This window comes from Petromyzon marinus, chromosome 5, assembly GCF_048934315.1.
Source record: "Petromyzon marinus isolate PM22_M1 ecotype Great Lakes invasive population chromosome 5, UKy_Petmar_22M1.pri1.0, whole genome shotgun sequence".
NCBI lineage: Eukaryota > Metazoa > Chordata > Hyperoartia > Petromyzontiformes > Petromyzontidae > Petromyzon > Petromyzon marinus.
The window spans coordinates 21,569,170-21,591,498 of NC_133671.1; the positions used below are offsets into that span (position 1 = coordinate 21,569,170).

A 22,329-nucleotide genomic window follows, 5' to 3' on the forward strand; every position below is an offset into this window, starting at 1 on the left:
CCCACGTGGCGCCCAGTGAGTTCTGCTAACGGTGACAAGAAATCTGCACGTTAAAGTGAACTGTGAGAGAGAGAGAGAGGTGTGCGCTAGCAGAGGGGGAATGAGAGCGGGAGGGGGTGGGAGAGAGCGCGTGCGAGAGCGTGGGCGCGAGTGCGCACGTGTGTGTCTGTGTGTGAGACAAAGAGAAGACTTGAGCTACAGAGAGAGTGGGAGAGAGACGATGACAGACAGAGCGAGCGAGCGGCAGTGAGCGAGTGATCGAGCGACACGAGAGCGAGCGAGCGTGAGAGCGAGAGAGAGTCAGAGAAAGAGGGGGGTGTGAGCCATCAGGGGAGAGCGAGTGAGAGTGTGCGTGCGCGCGTGCGTGCGTGCCGTCCCAATATAGCACGCGTGTGCAAGCATCGTGGGGATTATCAATTAATCCTCCCACATCCCATTTCAGATGGAGCTGGACTCGGGACGGAATCCACACATCTCAACCGCGCGGCACGCCAAACAGGAAGAGACATTTTAATACTCTGCCTAACAAACCCTCGCCCGCACACGGGAGGGGCCACCGCCGCCGGCACCACCGCCGACGCCGGAGGAACGCCGACGCGCGGACGACCGGCCCGTTTGTCGACGCCGTAGCCAGGGAGTTTTCGGAGGGGTCTAGTCGTCGTATCTCACCCTATTGTCCCTCGGCGCGCAAGCCAGAGGGGGACCTTGTGAGCATGGGGCAACGTAGAAGGGAGGGGGGATGCTTAGGTGGGATGGGGGTGGAGGGTGCGAGTAGGGGGGGATGTATCACCACAACCCCCTCCACCCCGCTCCCTGTCACCACTCCCACCGTGTCACCCGGCCACACCGTGGCAAATTGTCTTTATTGGATTTGTGCGGTGATGTTTTTCTCTGCGTGTGTGTCGGGGTTGTAATCGATGTAAACCGTTAGTTTAAACAAATGTTTTTTTTCTTCTTCTTTGTACAAAGATGGAGCCCGAAAACAAATGGCCTCCCATCGTCGGCTAGATATGTACCGCGACCGTGCGTCTCGGGCTGCCCGATGATAATTTCAATGTGTTGGCTATTGGGGAAAAGAGAATTGCATTTAAAGTTTCTGGGCGTATTGTCACACTGCGATACCATGGGGTGGGGGGGGGGGTGGCGGTGGACTGGGGGAGTCAGGGGCTTCATCCAGCAGTAGATTGATCATGGCTGCTGCCACTCATATAAGTTACAGTGAGGTGGCCGGGCGGCTCAGAGGTCAGAGCCCTCCACTAACGCCCTTGAGATCCTGGGTTTTAATTCGTGGTGTCAGTCGCCTGGGAATACACCGGGTCCTCAAGTCTCGCGAGCCGATGGGTCTCGGTACCCGGCAAACCAATAAGTGCATGGGTAAACGTCTGGTTGCCACTTGGTTTGGCGAAACGTTCTGCGGCAGGCTCACCCTCGTGTCCCCGCATCTACTGCACGGTAAGGGCCGCTCGCGTGTGGTGTTTCTGTGGGTTCGTCTCATCCCGGCAAAAAAGGGACATTTCGCAGACCGCGACGTCGACGCAAGGGGCTCGGGGGGTGCGATCGGCACCGCCGCTCACGCCGCCCATCGTGCACGCGAGGGTGACAAGCGGGCGCACGACGGGCGCCGGCGGAGACGGAGGGCTCCCAACGCCGCTCGTCGGCTCCCGTCGCCGGCATCTCCCCGTTTTTCCGACCGCGGGAAAGCCACGAAGGAGGACTTTGCGTGAGATGTCGGGGACTTTATAAACACAAAATACACACAGATAGAACACACCGACCGCAGCGCAATTTTGTCAGGATATTCAATTGCAAAGCTCATTAGGGAAATCAAATTGACAAAATGAAGAGAAGTTCAAAGATGATTGTTTTAGCGGGGAGAGGCTGCTCACTTCATTACAACGTTTACCGTGCGAGAGCGGCAGGAGTGCCGATCGGCGGCGTGCCTAATAAACACAATGGAAGCGCATCATTAATTACGGCCGAATTACAGTAATTGCGTTTTGCTAATAAAATCCATTAATTACTCAAATCAGCTGGGATCCAGAACTCATTTTCCTAATCAACACCTGAAACTAAATTAGGAGTCGGCCCTCACGGTGCCATCTCGCCGGGCGGAGGACGCCGACGCGCGGCCCTGGCAGCGAGCCACCCCGAGAAGACGGGGGGGGGGGGGGGCGGGCAGGGGGCATGGGGTCAACGGTCAAAGGGCGAGCGGACGGACGAAGCGAAGGTGGAAGGGCAAGAGACTCGGCTGGGCGCCGGAAGGAAATTTGCCCAATTGTGGAGCGCGATGATTTCGCTGCATGAGGGTGAACCTGGCGGCCGGTGGACGGCGTGGACACCGAGGGGGGCGCCGAGCGGCGCGGCGACTTCGCCGGGGTTGGGAGCCGCATCGCCGTCTCGCGAGCGATGGTTACACGGCCACCCCCCCCCCCCGTCCCACACCACCCCCCCCCCGCCCAACCCCCCATTTATGATTTCGCGACAAAGGCCTCGGAGAAAATGCAAGCAAAGGCACTTTGCGGGGAGAAGTTGCCACATTTACACCACGTGACATGTTTGCAGTGCGCTAGCCACTTATACGGTGGTTGTTTTGGTCACACGATGGGGATGCCGATGCCAAGAGGGGCCTTTAATCCACCAGTGCTTTGATCATTGATGATGATGACAATGATGATGATTATAATCCCCATTTAGATTGTCTAGACGCAGCAGTGGCAGCATCTCAAGACGCCGTAACAAAAGGGCCCCCCCCCCACCCCCGCCCACCCCCCACCCCCCCCCACGTGCACTGTGGCTGCACCCCCTGCCTCACACAAAGACACTTTGCGTGATACAGTCCGAGGCAGACGAGGAGGGAGAGATTTTAAGACCGGGTCAGGGTGTCGGCTGTGGAAATGGAGGAGGGAGGAGCTCGAGACTAAGGGGGCAGCAGCAGAGAAGGAGCAACGTCCCGTCGAGCGGAGGTTGGCAGAGGGCGTGTAGAGAAGGGCGTTCACTGCGTTCGCATCGCCATCGCGCGACGGTCACGGCAGGTGGCCGGGACCGTGGCTAGCAAGTGTGACGGGCGTCGTCACGCGTCGTTCGCGAAGCCCCGGCGTGACGTCACGTGACGTCACGTGACGTCACGCCGTGATGGCGGGGGGGTCGGCCGGAGCTGACGAGCGGACAAAGGTCCCCCGTGTAGCGTCAACAGAGCTGGAGGAGCAAGCGCTGCTAGTAGCAAGTAGGGGCAAGTGCTGCTTGTAGCGAGTAGCAGCACCGAATATGAAGGCTGGCACCGTGGCACACGAAGGGGTGGGTGGGCAGCACCACGCCCGCCCACCTTTGTCTCCCCAGCGGCGACGTTTACGACACACACCGCCACCAGGTTCTCCTTTGAGGCCGAGTCGACCTAGCATCTCTCAGGTGCCTCACACCGCCGCCGAACATCACAGCCACCGGGGCTGCGCACCGCTCGGCCACGCGTCACACCGCCCCACCAGCTGGATGTCAAACTACTGGTCCGTTTCAGGCAGCCACACAATGACACCGCTGCCGCACACCGCGCACCTGGCCGTCGCACACATCAGACGACCGCAAGCGTCACATCGCCGACGCGCTCGCCTAGCGCGGCTGAAACGTTACACCGCGACCGCAAGCCGCGCCACGGGTTGCAAATTACGACCGCAGTTGTCTGTCACGGTACACCCAGCTGCTGCGGCGGCGGCAGCAGCAGCAGTAACAACGGCGATGATCGCGCTACGTCTCGGCGCCGGCGAGCGTTTGTCAAGACACAGTCGATCGGCTGGAGCAGCGCTGATCGATCAGAAATTTAAATACAGAGCGGCGGTGGAGACAACGGAATCGCGTCCGGACACGACAGCTATCGCCCGCACGTCCGACCCGCAGAGCGATCGCTGGGCGGCGGGCGGGCGGGGCTGGCAGGCCGCGTGGCACGAGGCCACGGGCAGAGAGCAATCCCATTTTATCTTCGCTTTCTCTCCCCTGACAGATGTCCACATTAATGACAGCGGTGGTGGCAGCGATAAAATGCTGGCTCCGGCGGAAAAAAAAACATCCCGATAAAAGAAGCACGCCGCCGTAATTCTGCGGCGGGCGCGACACGTCGCATCCCGTCGCTCCCACGGCCGTGCATCTCACCACGTGCGCGTCGATGACGTATGACAGCTGCCCCACCCCTGCCCCCCATCCCAATCCTACCCAACCACCCCCCCCCTCCCCAAAAACGTTTGCACCGCTGTTACAAAACCGCATGTTTTGCTGCTTTTATTTCGCACGTTCCTGACGGAGCCATTCAATCGCTTGTCTGAGAGCGGATGAATTGAAGATACACTAAAAGCCCTCCATTATTAGTCTCCATGTGCCCCCTCGGCTCATCGCGATGGGGGCCTCCCCCACGATTGCTATCTTGCACCGCCTCCAAACTCAAGCTACTACAACGCGCGTGATGTCACTCCGCCGACGCATCTCGACCGCCGCCAGGTGCACTCATTTGAGGCCGAGCCAATCGAGGAGAGGCCACAGCGTAAGGACGCGCGCACACGCGCTCACGCGTCGGCAAAGAGAAGATGACAGGGACGAGGCAGCGGCGTGCGACGGTGGCGGGATTCCCTCTCCGCGTAACTAGCAGGTGATTAGCGGACGCGATTACCTCTTGACCTCGGTGGCAGCGGAATCACGAATCGGCTTCCCGCCACGGCACGGCGCTCCGCTCGCTCGGGCCCACCAATCCCCGGTGTTTCGCGCGACATAAACGCTCGCTCGCAGTGTTTATGGCTCCTCATTAGGCCTACTTTGCATACGGGCTAAACATGACGCTCAGGCCAGGTTATTAAACAAATCAAACGCTATCGCGGAATTTATTACCTAAATCGCCTTTAATTTATTCCGGGGGCCACGTGCTGCCACAAATCCTTGCGCCCAGTTTCGTATTTTTAATTACATCGGCCAATTAATTCGCCAAAGTAGCACAGAAATGGCCGCTTTCCATCCGAACTAATTAACGGCGGCGGCGGCGGCGGCGGCGGCGGCGCGCGAAGCTCCCCGGGGCTGGCCTCTCGCCGGCGCCCTCGGCACGTCGCGCTCGCCCATCGCGGACGGCCGGGGCGATCGCTCGAGCCGGTCGATTAATCGACCACTCCACCTCGAGAGCCCCCTTAACAATAACGACCTCCCCCCCCCAACTACCCCGGCCACCCACACCACATCCAGTCTCGCGAAGGCAGCAAACCCCCTCTCTAAAACCCACGCCCGGCGCGATGCGACCGGCTGCGCCGAAAGAAAACGTCGCCGAGCCACGCCCACAACCTCCCGTCCAGCGGCACACGCGTGATAATTTTCCCCCGGCCGTGTCCGTGTTCTCCGAATATTCTCTCGAGTAATTATGGAAGCCAAGTCTGTCCCTCCCGGGTCTCCGCGGCGCCCGCGAGAAACGAGAGGCCTTGCCAAACGAGCGCGGCGACGATGGCGCCCGTTCGAGCCGCCACCCTCGAGAGGCGAGCGCCACTCCTCGCGCTCGCCGTGGATCGCGCTGACGAACGCGTCGATAGCCCCCTGCCACCACTCGCAGTCCCCCGCACCCCCACCCCCCCGCAACTGCCCCCACCGCCCCTCCACCCCCTCCGTAATCCCATAACCCCCCCTCCGTCCCCCCCACCCCCTCCGCTTTGAGTTGTGATCGACAGTCCCGGTTTGATGAGGAGCCGGGGGAATGGGAACCCCCCCCGGGTGGGTGGCACGGACGTACGACGGAGGGGGGGGGGGGGGGGCGGGAGGAGGAGGAGGAGAAACGTCGCCCAGAGCAGCCGACGCGGCCTTGGAGATGGCGTCCGGTCGAGCTCGCCCCTCCCCCCCAGGGGCCGAGGGTGCTGGCCATCCCCGGTGAGAGGCAGCACGCGCTAGGGCAGGGCCAATTGAATTCACGGGGCGGCTTAAAATTGTTGTCGTTGATTAAATTAGAAAAAAAAAGCCAACGAACGACGCCTAACGGTCCCCGCCGGAAAGCGGGAATAACATTTGAGGCTCGGGCCAGATGTCAGATGTCAGATGTCTGTCCTCGGGACTAACGGAGCAAAGCCGGAGAGAGAGTCTCCGAGATGTCCCGTGTCGCGAGGTCGGGTGACCGTGCTCGCGGCGACGAGCCGATTGGGGTCGGGGTGGGGGGATGAGAGAGGGTTGGAGAGGGTGGAGTGGGGGAGGGTGCTGCGAGCCTCCCCAATTACAGGCAGGAACAGGGAAGCCATTTGTACGTGAAGGGGGCGCTTAGGAAGCGGTCGTTTTCACCGCAGGGGCCACGCAGAGCGGAGAAAAACGGCACCGCCTCTGGGTACAGAAATGGAGAATCAATACAAGATGGCAGCTGCATCTCACTCCTCTGGATTGGCACTCTGTTACTGGTAGCACTTACCACCACCACCACCGCCACCACCTCGACCACGATGACCACCACCTCTCCGACCTCTCTTAATTGACAAAGGGCCATAGCTTTAAAAACATCGCCCCCATCGTACACGTATTTCCGTCGAGGCCACGCGAGGCGCTGTTGCCGGGACGAGCGTGCCGAGAGCCTCCGAGAGTCGCTGCGACAAACGGCATCGGAGACACGGCCATCGAGTGACAGCAGCATCTCTGGCGGTGCGAGCCTCCTGCACCGCCACCCTCACCACACACCGCTTGTGCGCGCGACACGCAGCGTCCCGATCAGACGCCGTCTCTACTCGTGCGGGGGGGGGGGCAGGGGGGGGCGGGCGGCGCCATCGCTGTAACGGCTTCTCGGTGGGATTGTAATTGACGAGCGGATGAATTGCTGATCCCTGCTAATTAAAGACATCTGTGAGCGCCTCACCGGATGAGGAGCGGTCGCCGATCTAATCGGAGCCACGTCTTGGGAGAGACTTTCCCAGGGATATCAAACGGCGCCAGCGATTAATATTTCCAAAGGAAAACCCCTCTAAACTATTAATTAGTTCACGTAATTAGGCAGCGTTAACTGTTTACACGATGACGCCGCAGCGTCGTGGGCTGCGCACCGGACCTGCAACCCAAAGGTCGCCGGTTCGACCTCCCAGCGCGGCGGTTTTAAATAAGGTACCATTGCCCAAGCTCTGCAGTCCTCTACGCATAAATATTTTTTTGCGGCCAATTAACGAGCGCTTTCGAGATGCGGGAGGGAACCGGAGCGTCCGGATAAAACCCGCGCGTGTGATGGGGCACACCCTGTCCCACGCAGACAGAACAAGGTGGAGATTAGTCCCCACTGTTTTTGCCGTGGCGGCGAGCCCGGGGCTCCTCCTCGCAATCGGTGTCTCCCCTGCTCCGTAGCGCGTGCACACGCACGCACACGCACACGCACACACGCACCAGTACCGCGGCAGCGAGTGTGCACATTTAACGTTGCGCTCAAGACACGAGCGCACAGTCACGTGGCCGCTCCGAGGGATCCGTCGAGCCGGGTGGCCTGCACACAGGCCCCACGGCCCGTGCACGCCGCAGTGCGCACACTGTACTCCCCCTCCCGCACCGCAACACCCTCCACGCCCCCACCACCCAAAAAAAGAGATCGAGATTGCAGGTCAAACGGTCATCACCACGGAGATGCACGGCTGCACATAAAACCCCGGCAGGCTGGCGCGCACGTGTCAGCGCCGCCGAAGAGCGCACCTCTCTCTTCCTCTTGAGCGGCTGCTTGTGGCGGCCGCGTCCCCGCTCGCGGTCCGAGCCACCGCTGTTGCCATGGCGACAGTTGCCGCCCTCGCCCTTGTGCTGCCTCCGGACCAGTCGCTCCTTGAGTCGCTCGGCTCGCTCCAGCGGCTTCAGCTGCATGTCGTTCTGTTGGAGAGGGACGGGCGGTGGAGGGGGGGTGGGGGGAGCGAAGCAAAACGCCGGGGGTCAGACGGGAGGGCCTCGCGTTTAGTTTTTGGTTTTCCTCTTTGCCGAGGGCTCGCGTGCGACGTGTGTGCATGCGTGCGTTGGCGAGCCGGTCTCCGCCGATCTGGCCGCGCGAGAGATGCGAGCGACGCGCGGAGCACGCCCCCCGCGGGGCTCGGTGTCTACAAGAGGCGGGAACCTTTCGTCTGCCCTTCCTCATTCTCGCCGCCAACGCCGCCAACGCCGCCAACGCCGCCAACGCCGGCGGAAATACAAACCGCGCGTTGAGAAAACACGGCGAGGGCGCAAATCGACACCGCATCACCCGTGGACCTCCCCCCCCCCATCCGCCCCGCACCCCTCCTCCGCCCCCCCACCCCTCTCCGCCCCGAATGCGAAGCTTTTTTGGGCAAAATCGTTACTTTTTGCGACGCGGTTAATGACGGCGGAGTTTGTCGAGCGGAACGAAAGCGGCGGAGTTTGTGGCTCAACCCGAACCAGCAGCGACAACGCCGCTGCCAGGTGCCGTGCCTCGCACGGTGGCGAACCTCTCCGCGAAAACACCGGGGCCACGCCGTCAAACCGCACACGCGCTCTCGCCGGGCTTAACTTCAGCCGGGCCTGTCCAGGTGAGAAAGCAGGAAAACATTACCACACCCGGCACAACACATCCGGCAAACCTCCCCTCGCTCCGACCGAGGCTACGAGTTAACCAGCGGCCCCGAAAACATCCAAAGAGAAATCAAGCCCTGCGCAAACACACACCATAAAAATACGTCCCTTGCACAGCTTTAACGGACCGTCGGGTGAGAGTGCTGTTTGCGAGCGCCTATTAAGGCCGGCAGGGCACACGTGAGGGTGGTGTGGCCAGCGCCACGCCCCTCCGCTTTTGTCTCCCCAATCAATTGCGATGTTTACGCACTGCAGCAGGTACTCGTTTGAGGCCGAGACGACACAAAGACACGCACGCACGCACGCGACAAGAGCCCCCGCACTCGGCGAATCAACAAGGACTCCGGCACGAAGCCCGGTGTCATCCTCGTCCCGACAGCCATATTTTACGCCTCCTCCCTTCGCCACCGCCGGCACCATCGCCACCGCCGCGCGTCCCCGGAACGCGCTGCGCTTGCGCGCACGCCCGTCGCGCCCGAGAGGACACGAGAGCAGGTCGGATTATACAGCGGGGATCCTTTCAATCCGCCTTGCTTCAGCCCACATTAGGGCCGACGCCCCCCCCCTCCGTCGCTGCCGTATTTAATCAGATCAGCTTGCCGCGGTGGATTTGGTTGGGGGGGGGGGGGGGGGGCGATGCACGGCCCCCGGCGAGCCGAGCGCCGGGCGGACGCGGGGCCACGGTGACGGTCCCGTCGGGGAGGTGCCGCGCCAAACCCCGCCGCGCGGATCACGAGCCCGGCGTGCGCAAGCGGGGTGGGGGGGTGGAGCGGGTGGCGCGGTGGTTAACGCTCTGCCCTACAAACCCGGTCCTGTGGCCCCGGTCCTGGACCTCCCCGAAGTCGCCGAAACCTTAACGCGACAAGTCTGGCACGGTGCGTCAAGATCAGCACTGGGGAGGCAACGGCGGCCGGTCGTGTTTTTTTCGGCCGCACCAGCCCCTCGTTAGCCGCGTCGGCCTTCACGGGTACTCACGAGAGACGCTAACGGCACTTGCCCTAACAGCCTGCATAGGCTGCACCGGGGGATCTTTTTGTCTTTGTGCGCGGCGTGCCGGCGGTTACCGCCGATCAACCGGGCCGTGGCGGGGCCCCCCACTCGCCCACGGCGGGGGAGGGGGGCCCCTCGCTGCGGAAATCTAGACGGGGGAATGGACGGTGCTGGGTGCTGGTGCCACGCGCGGTGTAACAAGCATGGGCGAGGGGCGCCACGGTGGCGAGGTGTTTACTACCTCGCCTGGTACGCAGGAGGCCGTGAGTTCGATCCCAACCCCTGACACCTGCTGTATATTTGGAGTTTGCCTGCCTCTCTCTCTCTCTCCCCGTGGTCGCATTGAATTTTCTCCGGGTCCTCCGGTTTTTCCCTCCGCATGTAGACTCAACATCAGGCGTTTTAGAGTGTTTGGCTGCTGCTATAAATTTGCATTTGTGACCAGGTCGCTTCTAACCAGGAGCTATAACGGCTCGGTGGGAACGCTGGCACGGCATCTCTCGTCACCGCCCCGTCATCCAGCCGCTGAGTCGCGGTCACATCACACGACGGGGGGGGGGGGGAGGGGGGGGTGGCCTTCCCCTTTCAAACGTCACCTCCGCTTATCGCCCGCTCCGCGTCTCTCAATGGAAAGGGATGTGGTGGGGGGCGGGGGAGGTCGGGATGACAGCTTCGGTGGTTCTTAAAGAAAGCTGACGATAAAAAAAAGGAAACCACCAGAGACTTAAAAAGGCAGCGACATAAAACGTGCGGGAATGAGATGAGGCTGAGAGCGTGCGCGCTCACACACACACACACACACGCGTGTACGTACGTATGTATGCGTGCGCGCTCGAGGCTCTCTCCACAGAAGCCCTATGATAAATCACACGGTAATAACTGCCCAAGAGAAAACAGCAGAATCACAGATGGGAACATGATCTCTTTAGTCCGCCTCTTCCCCGCAATAAATCAGAGGTGGCAGGGAGGCGGCGAGCGAGAGGCCCCCTCCAAACGGCGCCGCTTCCTCCGTGGTTCCCGAACGGCGTGCGGGGGGGGGCACCCCCCGACCTCCACCGGTCGGAGGAGCGGCAAGAATGGGGGGGGGCAGGGGATAGCCCCCCCACCAACCCCCCAGCGGACCCCCCGCGGGGCGGTGTCTCAAAACCCACGGACAGCCCCATTAACGCAAAATTTCCCGCCTATTAATTTCGGATGTGTGGACCGGTGGCAGCAGCGGCAGCAGCGGCGGCAGCGGCGGCAGCGGCGGCAGCGGCGAGTCGCGTGGCAGCGTAATGCAGCTTGCAGCGGAGACGGCAGCGGCGTCCCCGTGACTCGGCTGGCATCGAGAGGGATTTTCCCGTGGGGGGATGGAATGGACATCGGCCGGGCATTCAGTAGTGGGGGGGGGGGGGAGAACGCAAAAAACTGAAAGTGGTCATTTTGCCGAGTCCTCCCTATGACCCTCACCACAGCAGCCAACCAGCCACTGCGACTGTGCACGAGTTCTCCCAACGACCCCGACCCTAACCCCGACCCCGGGTGCTCAGGCAGCGCCGCCGTCTCCCTCGCCGTTGCCACTGTGGGTTTGGTTGTCCCCACCACGGGAGGCCCCCGGGCAGCCGTCGCAACGTGCGGCCGCCACCAGGCCCCGTCGCGGTTGAGAACCTCCCCGATCACCCCCCCCGCTCCCACCCCCAACGCGTACGGCCAGAATAAACCTCCCCGTGACATCACTCACCAACACGTTCCGCGGTGCAACGCTCACTCCGTCAAGCTTTTCGCGCTTTTGCTCTGATGCCGACTATATTCTTCATAGTCAGCATCATCATTGGCCACGCTCAATCCACTGCTGGATGAAGGCATCCCTCAAGCCGTCACTCCATTTCCTCCGTGCGCCTTGGCTGCCACGCCATCGTGATTTTCGATCACCGTCCCCCGCTTCTAGCCAGGGTGTGTCCTCGCCAAGCCCGCTAACTCCAACAATATTTCACGTGTGGTGGAATAAAGTGTGGGTACTCCCCACCTCTGTCCAACGCATCTGGCCCGCGTGGAAGAGCAGGCAAACTCCACCCAGTTGTTCGAGGGGCTTTCCGTCACCCCCCTCGAATGACGGCCTTCCCCGTCGACAGCGGCACGCGCCGGCAATTGCAGCGCCGCATCTTTGCCACCGCGCCTCCTTTTGCAACAATCATTGTCAACACGTGGTGTTTCTGCTGTGCGGGCAGGCGCGTGGAGGGAGAGAGGGGAAGAGGGTAGGAGGGGGCGGGAGGGGGGCTGCCATTTGCGTTGACGGCTTTCCGCGTCCCTCGCCGCCACCGCGTGAAACACGAATCGGTCTTATTAAGCGACAACGGCGGCGCCAGGACAGCCACGCAGAGTGCGCCGCGCTCCCCGGCAGCTGTTTAGGGGACCTCCTGCCGGGCCCACCCCCCCTCGTCTGTTTGAAGAGACTCGTGCGGCCGCTCGTGGCGCGAGGGGGCCCCCCCGCTCTCACCCAAAAGGCCTCAAGATTAATTGCGCATCCGCTCCGCTAATGACGTTACGGCGTTTCCAATTACTCCACACGACGGCGGGCAGAGGGGGGAAGGCGCTCGTGCTTTGGATGGAGAAGGCCGAGGCGCCGCCACCGCCGCGTGGGCGACGCAGGTGCAAGCCGTCGCAACTTCTCGCGCGGATTTGTTTGTTGAGATTTTTTTCCGTACATTTTTGTAAACGAATTTGTGATATTTCACTGACGGCGCAACGCTTCGCGCTACTTGCTGCTGGGGCGACAAGGGAAGCGGATCTTGGCAGAGCCGCAAGCTCGCGAGCTCCCCTTCGTCTTCCCGGTGACCTCCGGCACCACGCGAGCAGCAGAGGGCGGCGCTTGACCCACCTCGCTGTGACTGGGAGAGCGGCGTTCGCCACGTCGTAATCTCACCGATATTGAATTCTCGATTGGACTTTAACCAGATTAAGCGCGACATCAAATTTAATGCGATGGGTCTCTAGCCAAGTCGCTGGTGACCACACTGAGACCATCAACTCGCTGCTTTAGCCGCGGGCCTGGATTCAAACTCCCGGATATCGCAGTGGCAGCTCAGCAATCTGTGTGTCGGGTGGTGGCGGGTTTAACGACACATTTATATTCACGCGATCCAACCCAAAAAAAAACTATAGTATGGTTATTGGTCGCGAAAGCCTACGTGTTACAGCGGTGTGTGTGTGTGTGTACCTGGGCCGGCACATCCCAGCCACCTCAACAGCCGTCTCTCGCTTTTTGCCTGCGGCCGTGAATTCTCGAGCCGGACACCGTGGTGCAGTCGACCGGGCAAGACTACGAGTTCCAGCACCAGGGTCCTCGCACGCAGGCCCCCCCACCCCCCCCCCCCCCCGTGACTGTCTCCGTGCCGTCCACGCGACCGCTCGCGACGGCCGCCCGCCGACGGGGACCGCTACCCCGGCAGGGGCCGGCGTTCGTTCACCGGCGGACTGGACGGACCCCGACGGGGTCGCGCGGCCCGTACTTTCTACACGGGAACCGCAGGCCGCGGTTAAGCCGTGGGCTTAGTTTAGGCTTTGCGGTTTTGAGCCGGGGTCACGGGGCAGCCGACCGTCACACGGCTAAACTCAATCTCAAACAAAAAAAAACACTCCCGCAAATAACCCCACGGCCACGGCCATATTTACGTCGCCAAAAGAACGGAGTGCGACCTTGCCGCTCGCTCGCGCGACGGGAGCCTCGCACATTAGCGGCGCGACCGTTTTAGCCGAGCCCCCGTCGACGCGCCGACTCCATTACAGATGTAACGGGGGTGCCGCCACTGCCGTACCCCCCCCGCCCGCCCCCAGTGGAGGAAAAAAAACACGCGAGAACAACCGTCAGCTGATCCGCAGTCCACACGGACTGCCAGCACACAGCCGCGTCCTCGCTGTCTCTGCAAACACGACTCTCGCCGCCACCACCACCGAGCGCCCCGCCATTCATCTCAATGAATAAACAAACGGCCGTGTTTACGTGGCCGTACCGCACAGCGTCGTCGGCACAAACACGGGGCTGTACGAGCCGGCGGTGGGGTTGCAGGCGCGTGCAGCTGCGCAACCCCCACCCCCCCCCGTGTAACCTCAACGTACTGTTGGGGCAAGTGCCGTTCGCGAGTATCGCCTACGTAGGCCGGAATGGCACACGTGGGGGTTGGGTGGCCAACACCACGCCCGGCCGCCTTTGTCTCCCCAGCGGCGATGTTTACACACCGCACCAGGTACTCATTTGAGGCCAAGTCGAATTCGGAGAGGTCCGTGACCGATTCAGAGAATCGTCTCTGGTGTTGGTGGCCGTGAGAGGAAATTGAACTCGGGTCGCCGGGTTCGTAGCTCGGTGTGCTAACCACAACACTACCCTTCCACCCCACACATGCACGCAACTCATTCACACACACACTCATTCACACACACACTCATACAAAGACAAAAATCCTACGCGTGACATCACGGGGGTCAGACTCCACGTGCCGTGGCGCCATGACGGCACACTGGTGGACGTTCCAATTATAATCGACGCGCGCCTGTGTAACAAAAAATATTTTTGTTCCTGGGTTAGTAAGTGTTATTTCTTATTTGCTTATGCCTCAAAAGTACAGAAAATGGCTATTATGCCCCACAAACTTTGCTTTTGTGACCAGGACAGTGATATTTTGAAATTTACCTATTTTCCAGAACATTCCAGATAGATTCAGTGGTGAGTAAACTTGGAGTAACTTCTAGAACATTCTAGAACTTTCCAGTAATATAAATAGTAGTATAAATACAGGAGCCTTAAGCCCATCAGTTCAGTTTAGTTCCAACTGCCTAAGTGGATACATATCTGCATTTTCCTGAGATGGCATCAAGAGGCTGCAAGCATCCGGCAGACGCATTTAGCTCTGTCTACGGCCAATTTCTCAAGACAAGAGCGAAAAAGTCCTCTGTGGGAAGCATCTGCTAAGAAGTGTGAGGCCTACAAGGCATATTTCAGCATGCCTGTTGGGGATCAAGACAAACCTTGGGCACTTCATTTCACCTGCGAGCAATGCAAAACAACTCTGTAAAGTAAGATGTTGCTTGGAATTTTATGTTATAAAATTTGTTACGAATGTTTTTATTGTAAACGTTTTTAATTTTAAAATGTTTTACAATTTAATGTTATTGAAAAAAAATATCATATATGAAAAATGTTGCGAGAACCTCTTACACATTAGTCATGGGTGAAATAAATGTATTTTTGTAGGATGGTACAGAGGGGAAAAGAGAGCCATGAAGTTCACCATCCCAAGACTTTGGCAGGAATCCACTGACCACTCAAGCAACTTCTACTACTGCATGGTGGACCCTTCCAAACGTCGGACTGGCAAGAATGCACCTGCTATCACGTATCCGGACCTTCATGCATCACCCCGGTGCCACACTGCCATGAGCTCCCTGTACCCACTCCTCCGGAGAGAGAGCAGCTGTCTTTAGAAGAGAGCAGCAAGTCAGAGATCGAGGAAGATGTTGCCGATGCAGATGACAATTTCAGAGGTGGAGCTGAGGAGAGAAACCCATACTACCCCAACTAAAAAGACTTGATCAGAGATATTGGTGTCACCAAGTCCAATGCCGAGCTTTTGACGTCTAGGCTCAAGCAGTGGAACTTGTTGGATGAAAGTGTGCAAGTCGCAGATCAGAGGAAGCGTCACCAACCTTTTTGCAGCTTCTTCACCCGTCAAGATGGGCTCTGCTTCTGCCACAATGTGACCTGTCTGTTCGAGGCAATCGGAATCGCCTGTAACCAGAATGAGTGGCACCTTTTCATTGACAGCTCATCCAGGAGCCTCAAAGCCGTGCTGCTCCATAATGGTAACAAGTACCCGTCTCTTCCCCTGGCTCACTCGGTGCACCTCGAAGAGGATTACAACAGCATCAAGACCTTGCTGAACGCCTTGAAGTATGATGAGTACGGATGGGAGGTCATTGGAGACTTCAAAATTATGGCATTCCTGATGGGTCTCCAAGGCGGTTTTACCAAGTGTCCCTGCTATCTTTGCCCTTGGGACAGCAGGGACACCAAGGCGCACTACCACAGGCGGGACTGGCCACAGCGGACCGAGTTCTCTGTGGGGAGGAATAACGTCAAGTGGGAGCCACTGGTGGACCCCCGGAAGGTGCCGATGCCACCACTGCACATCAATTTGTCAGAGCTGTAGATAAGGAGTCGGCAGGCTTCAAGTACCTTCAAGACTTCTTCCCTAAGCTGAGGCAAAGGTCAAAGCCGGTGTCTTCGTCAGACCACAGATAAAGAAGATCCTGCAGTGCAATGAATTCCCCAAGAAGCTCACTAGTAAGGAGAAAGCGGCTTGGAACAGCTTTGGTGAAGAACTACAGCACAATGGGCTGTAGGATGTCCCTCAAAGTCTATATGCTCATCTTGATAAATTCAAGGAGAACATGGGAGCGTACTCGGAGGAGCAAGGCGAGCGCTTCCACCAGGATATACTGGACTTTGAACGCCACGACCAAGGACATTATAACGAGAACATGATGGGAGACTACATTTGGGGGCTGATTCGTGAAAGTGATTTACTATATAATCGTAAATCTTGAAAAACTACTCACTTCTAAATCTTTTGTAGTAATTTTTTTTATTACTTTAGTATAAATGCATGTAAATTAAGATTCATGTGGTTTTTTCCTGACTTTACGTGAACGAAAAGACACAAATTCGCCTGTTTTCTCATTGAAAATGGGTAAATTTCAAAATCCTGTTTTCTCATTGAAAATAGGTAAATTTCAAAATATCACTATTCTGGTCACAAAAGCAAAGTTTGTGGGGAATAATAGCCATTTTCTATACTTTGGAGGCATAAGCAATTAGGAAATAACACTTACTACCCAGGAACAAAAATTGTGTATTCACTCAAAATAAGCAGGCCAGGCCGGGGCTGCTAGAGAATCATCCACCGCAGGTAACTGCCCCCTACTCCTGATGCTACCACCGGCCTAACCTAACACGACTGCATTAAACTTTGTCCAAAAACAGTGGGATTTTTTTTTTTACGATTGAATTACCACCCTCGAGGGAGGGAGGACGCAGATGGAGGGGGAGGAGGAGTTCACGGGAGGGACGGAGAGAGAGAGAGTGGGGGGAGAGAGTTTAGGGAGAGTTTATGGTGGGAGGGAGATTATGGTGGGTGGGGAAAAGGGGAGAGAGCGAGAGAGAGAGAGAGTTTGGGTCGAGGGGGAGGGAGGGTAGCGCTTGAGTGGAGACCCTCCGTTCTGTGGGCTCCGTGGGGACTGTGCCTGGTGCCGTTCTGACCACCGGCACAACTGTGCACCACGGAGCCGGCGCCGGTGCCGACTGCGCAGGATCACCGTGGACGCCGTCGCAAGGCGGCGGGCGGCACGAGGGACGCGTTGCGATGTCGCAACAGCCGGAGAATGCTTGCGGTGGATTTAAGCGTTCATTTGCATCAATGTTTCATGTTTATACTTTAAACATCGGCAGATGTACAGACAAGAGCAGTCACAGAGCGCGCGCGCACACACACACGCAGATAAAGATCCCCCCCCATATAGCCTCAACAGACTGTTGGGGCAAGTGCTGCTAGAGAGCACCTATGAAGGCCAGCACGGCACAGAAAGGGGTGGGTGGTCAGCACCTCACCCGGCCGCCTTTGTCTCCCCAGTGGCGATGTTTACTACAGATACTCATTTGTGGCTGAGTCGACCTCGGAGAGGCCCAGGACCGGTTCAGATCACCATCACTGGCGTCGGCCACGAGCGGGAATTGAACTCGGGTCGCTGGGTTCGTGGAGTTGCGCGCTAACTGCAAAACTACCGCTATGCGTAGTAACAACCACAACACCCATCGTTCACAGGCGTCGTGGCGGTCACCACAGCGCCTGTGCCGGGCCAGGTACACAAACACACCACTTTAACACGTAGGCTTTAGGAACCAATATCATCCATACTGTAGTTTTTTTTGGGTGAGATCGCGTAAATATATAAATGTGTCGTTAAACCCGCTACCACCCGACACAGCCAATAAGTAAGGGTTGTCACGTAAACAGAACGTGCAGATTCTTTGTTAGAACAGCACACCGGTGTGTTGGAGAGAAAATACACAACATTTACAATATACGTACTCGGATTGTAAATGTTGTGAATTTGCTCTCAAACACACCGGTGTGGCTGTACTATTAACTAATTGGCTCGTTCTGTTTACGTGACAAACCTTACTAATTGGCTGTGTCGGGTGGTGGCGGGTTTAACGACACAACATTTATATATTTACGCAATCCAACCCAACAAACCTCTATTACACACACACCAGTTGATGATATAATACAGCAATAGCCAGACCAAGGCACCTCCTCCTTAAGGTTGAATGTAAATGCCTGAATTACCTGAGGCTTGTAGAGGCAGCTTAAGGCATCTTTTAAAATTCGCAAGGTTCAACACAAATGCCCAAACTCATAGAGCCAGAATGAAGTTGATCGACTGAAGATCTGTGAAAAAGCGCTTTATAGGTCATCGTATTCCTCCAGTATGAATTAATATTTGTGATTCCGAAGTGCCAAGCCGATGTCGTGTGACCAGCCTGAGAACTCAAGGGCCCAGCAGAGGAGTCTGGCAAGGCGTGACCCTGGCAAGGCGTGACCCTGGCAAGGCGTGACCCTGGCAAGGCGTGACCCTGGGGTCACCTGAACACCGTCGAGAGCGATGGGGAACCTCCCGAGCTCCCGGCCACGGCCACGCCGGCCCCCCTCTCACGCCCGCAGGGCCCACGTCGACCCGTGGGGGAGGTCACCCACCCCGGGGTCACACAACACGTCCATCACCTGCACCCGCTCACTCCTCCACCCCTCCACTACCACCACCACCCTTACACACCTCCACAATCAACACCCTAACACCTCCTCCCCTCTTCCACCACCACCATACTCCAAATGCAACTTCAGAAAGGAGTCACAGGCCTACACAATAATCTGCGTCACCGCTACCACCGCCACTACCAACACTGCCGCTACATTTATCACCACCAACTACCACCAACTACCACCAATGCTAGCAGAGTTACCACCGCTATGACTACCAGCACCACCACAACCACCACTACCATCCCCACTACCAATATCACAAACATCACAACCACCACTACCAACTGCCACGACTAAAACTACCGTCGCCATCGCCACCACCGCCACCACCACCACCACCTCCCAGTGACCTCCTCACACCGCAATAGCCAGGAGTGGCACAGCGATACGGCACAACGACACGGCGCTGTCTAACCACACGCACGCGTCTAACCACGCGCATGCGCGACCGCGTGGTGCGCCTGGGTGTGCCTGCACACAACCTGGCCCATCACTGACATACTCCGATGAACACAGTACACACACACGGATATAAATTACACACACGGTGCGGGAGGGGGGAGTCGGTGGGGGGGGACAGGAACGTGGAGGTCAGGGCAAAGTTGTGTACAGCAGAAACCAACACAGCAACGAGTCATTGTTGCAGTGTACGACGCTGCCACATTTATGCTCCCCGCCGTCACCAACCCGCGACGCGCACGGCGTGGAGAGAGGGCGGCCCTCATCGAGCGGCGGACCGCCAGAGAGAGCCGCACGTGTGTCACACCGGCAGGCAGGCCGGCCCGCACGCTGTTGGGGCCGCCCTCTGGCACGCCGCACGGCCGGAGAGAGCGTGAGAGAGAGAGAGGGGGAGAGCATGAGAGAGAGAGAAAGGCGTCCATTGTGAGGCCCGTGAAATACGGCTCAACGGGCGCAGCAGATTGTCGGCTTGGCAAGCAGCGGCAGCGGCCCACGGAGCGGGCACTTCGCGCCCGCCCGGCCGCCCCCCATCCCTGCCCGCCATAACCGCTTCTGGCAACCCCGCGGATCCCAATCAATCACGGAGGCGTCGGGGCGGCCACTTCTTTACGGCGACGGTGGCGGCCGCAGCAGGGCAGCGCGCACGGGCGGCGGCGGCGGGGGCCTACGCCGAAACGCGCGAACCGGACCGCCCGGTCCGCGTCTCGCCGGCCCTCGTCGCCACGACCGCCTTCCCCTGCGCGCGGGTAACGAGGTCGCTAGAGGTCGCTGCTCGGCGATGGCCTCTCTCGTCGGGCACGCGCCGTGGAGGCAGCAGCGAGGGTTAGTGGATCACGTAACCGTCGTCGCAATCCCTTCCCGTGGGTGGGCGTCGAGGAGCCCGCCGTACCCCTGCCTCTGCCAGCAGAAGGCGGTACCGCGAAGTGCGGTACAGCGAAGGACTAATCTACCATCTGTTTACATTCGTGCGGGGATTGAGCGTTGCCCCCTCGTCGCTCACAAGCGTGGGTTTTCTCCGGGTGCTCAGGCATCCTCCCACAGTGACGTCATCACCCTGCCTGCGTGCCAGCCGGGCAGCCAGCGCGACGATTTGCTTTGAGAATCGTTTAGGTGGCAAAGTGGTTTAAAATCGGTCGCCTTCGTTCTAAACCAGGTCGGGGTGGGTGCACAACCTACAACAACAACAACAAAAACCTCAACATGCTCATCAATAGCTCTGCGGGGCCTTAAAACGAAGTACACAACTGTGCGTGGACAGCGTGAGGCCAGGCGGGTGTAGAGTGGGTGGACGGGAAGCCGAGGAGCGGAGCGGAGAGGAGTGGGGCAGCGAAATCGTAGAACGACGACGACGAGGAGAAAGAGGATCCGACGGAAGGAGAAGCCGCACCTCCGATTAGCACGGTCGGCTACGCACTGCGCGAAAGAAGTTCAATGTACGCACGCAAACACACGCACAAAAGAAAGGAAGCGGAGCTCTGGAGGAGAGCACGAGAGAGCGCTGGAGGTGAAAGAGAGGACCCCCTCAATCACGGCGGGGGCAGGACAAGGGGCCGCCTGTGCGAGCTGGATCGGTCCCCTAGGTAAACGCTTCCACCCAGATGGACTCTCCCCTCTTCGGCCAAACAAAGGGGGCGGCCACGGGGGGGAGGCGGGGTGGGGGCGGGGGGGGGAGGGGTTGGCGCTCGGCCCGAGCGCCCGCGGAGACGGCATGACGAGGGCAGGCGGATACGAACCGACACGGTCACTAAACCGTGTGTGGTGGGGGGGCGGGCAGGGGGGTATGGTCACTGACACGCACCGTCGCTGACACACACACACACGTGTGTGTGTGTGGGACATGGTCACTCAACCCGGTCCCATTGGCATGCAACGTCACTGACACACTAACCCGAATGAACGTGCACCAAGTGCCTTTAGCGAGTAGCCTTTGTCCCCCTAAGTAGCGATGTTTACGCATCACATCAGGTACTCATTTGAGGCTGAGTAAACCTAGGGGAGGAGCAGGACCGGTTCAGTGTTGTTGGTTGTCAGCGGGAATCGAACTCGGGTTACCGGGTTCGTCGCGCAGCGTGCTAACCGCTGCGCCACCGCGCGCACACACAGTGACACACACAGTGACACACACACACACACAGTTGACACACACACACAGTTGACACACACACACACAGTTGACACACACACAGTGACACACACACACACACAGTGACACACACACAGTGACACACACACTGTCTGTGTGGATGGGGAACGGTCGCTAATCCGAACCAACACACACCATCGCACAAACCCATGCACGTCGGAGCGCCGTCACCAAATCCCCAGCGCAAGCACCAACACACGATTCGTTTCGCAACGCCACGGCAACCATCCCTGCAGCTCAGAGAGGCGTTCGTTACGCGTGACAATAAACACGCGATTAGCGGTGGCCGCTTAATCAGGGAGCACACACGCACGCACTTTTAAGTGCTTAACGCACCGCGGACCACCGCTGACGGAACAGTGAATGCATTCAAAAAATATACATACTTCCCAGCAGGATGTAATTGCTTTTTTGTTTGCAGGCCGCAGCGAGACCCCCGCATTTAACGGAAGTGTTAAGGGTTCGGGGGTCACGCGTTTCCAAAGCGGAGGGGGGGGACAAAAAAAAGAGGGCATGAAGAGAGAGCGAGCACTTGAAGCACGGCGCTGCAAATGAACGGAACACAATGGCGTCCGCAGACACAAAAGTTTCCCCATGCTGCCGTGCGTGTTTTTGTCGGGCGGCAGTGACAGCGCTCGTATCGATTGCCGCGCACGACCAAAACAAACCGCGCGGCCGGTTCGCTCGGAAGCGGTCTCGTGTAGCCGAACCCAAAAGCAAGGCCCTCGTCAGGAACCACCGCGGAGGGAGCAGCCACCAAAAGACACAGGACGGACACGGCTCTCTCACCGAGCCGGAGCCGGGAGCCGTCTGCCGAGTTCGGCCGGGGGCTCTCTCTCCCATTACTTCCACGATTCCCCTACTCGACCGTTTCCCGCTTCCATTACTCAGCGAATATTCGGAGAGAACCAAGGATGGGAGATCGTGCCTTCGGGGGGGGGGGGGGGGGGGGGGGGGGTTCCTGCCTTGGGGGCCCTGATAATTTAATGTAATTTTTCGTCATTTAATCGACTGAATTGGATAATCGTCCAAGCTCGACAACACCGCCCCCCTCTTCAATATGGAGTACACTCTTCATGACTGCTGCTGCCACGTGGCGTTCGGCGACGGCTCGTGCCCATACGCTTCTCCCAAGCGGTTCCCGTGCAAACGCCGCGCGTCGCTCGCCGCGACGTCCGACGTTTCGCCCCGCGTGCCGGCGCAGCGCAAATTACAGATCGCTCTCGCCCCGGGGGGGGGGGGGGAGCATCCCGGGCCTTGGTCTCGGCCGCAGTGAAAATTTATTCGGTGTCATTTCGGCTCGCGGGCTGCGCCGGCGCTGCGCCGGGGCTGCGCAGATGCGAC

The 22,329-nt window shown here is 58.9% G+C and overlaps 1 protein-coding gene across 5 annotated transcripts in view; it reads right to left on the bottom strand.

Annotated features, from left to right (window-relative positions):
• LOC116939311 (uncharacterized) overlaps window positions 1-22,329 on the bottom strand; it is a 270,447-nt gene that overhangs the window by 165,916 nt on the left and 82,202 nt on the right. For all 5 annotated transcript variants that reach the window (XM_076062795.1, XM_076062794.1, XM_076062796.1 and 2 more), the window contains exon 2: window positions 7,660-7,827. In XM_076062795.1, the coding sequence (XP_075918910.1) occupies window positions 7,660-7,827 (168 nt within the window). The remainder of the gene's footprint in view (window positions 1-7,659; window positions 7,828-22,329) is intronic.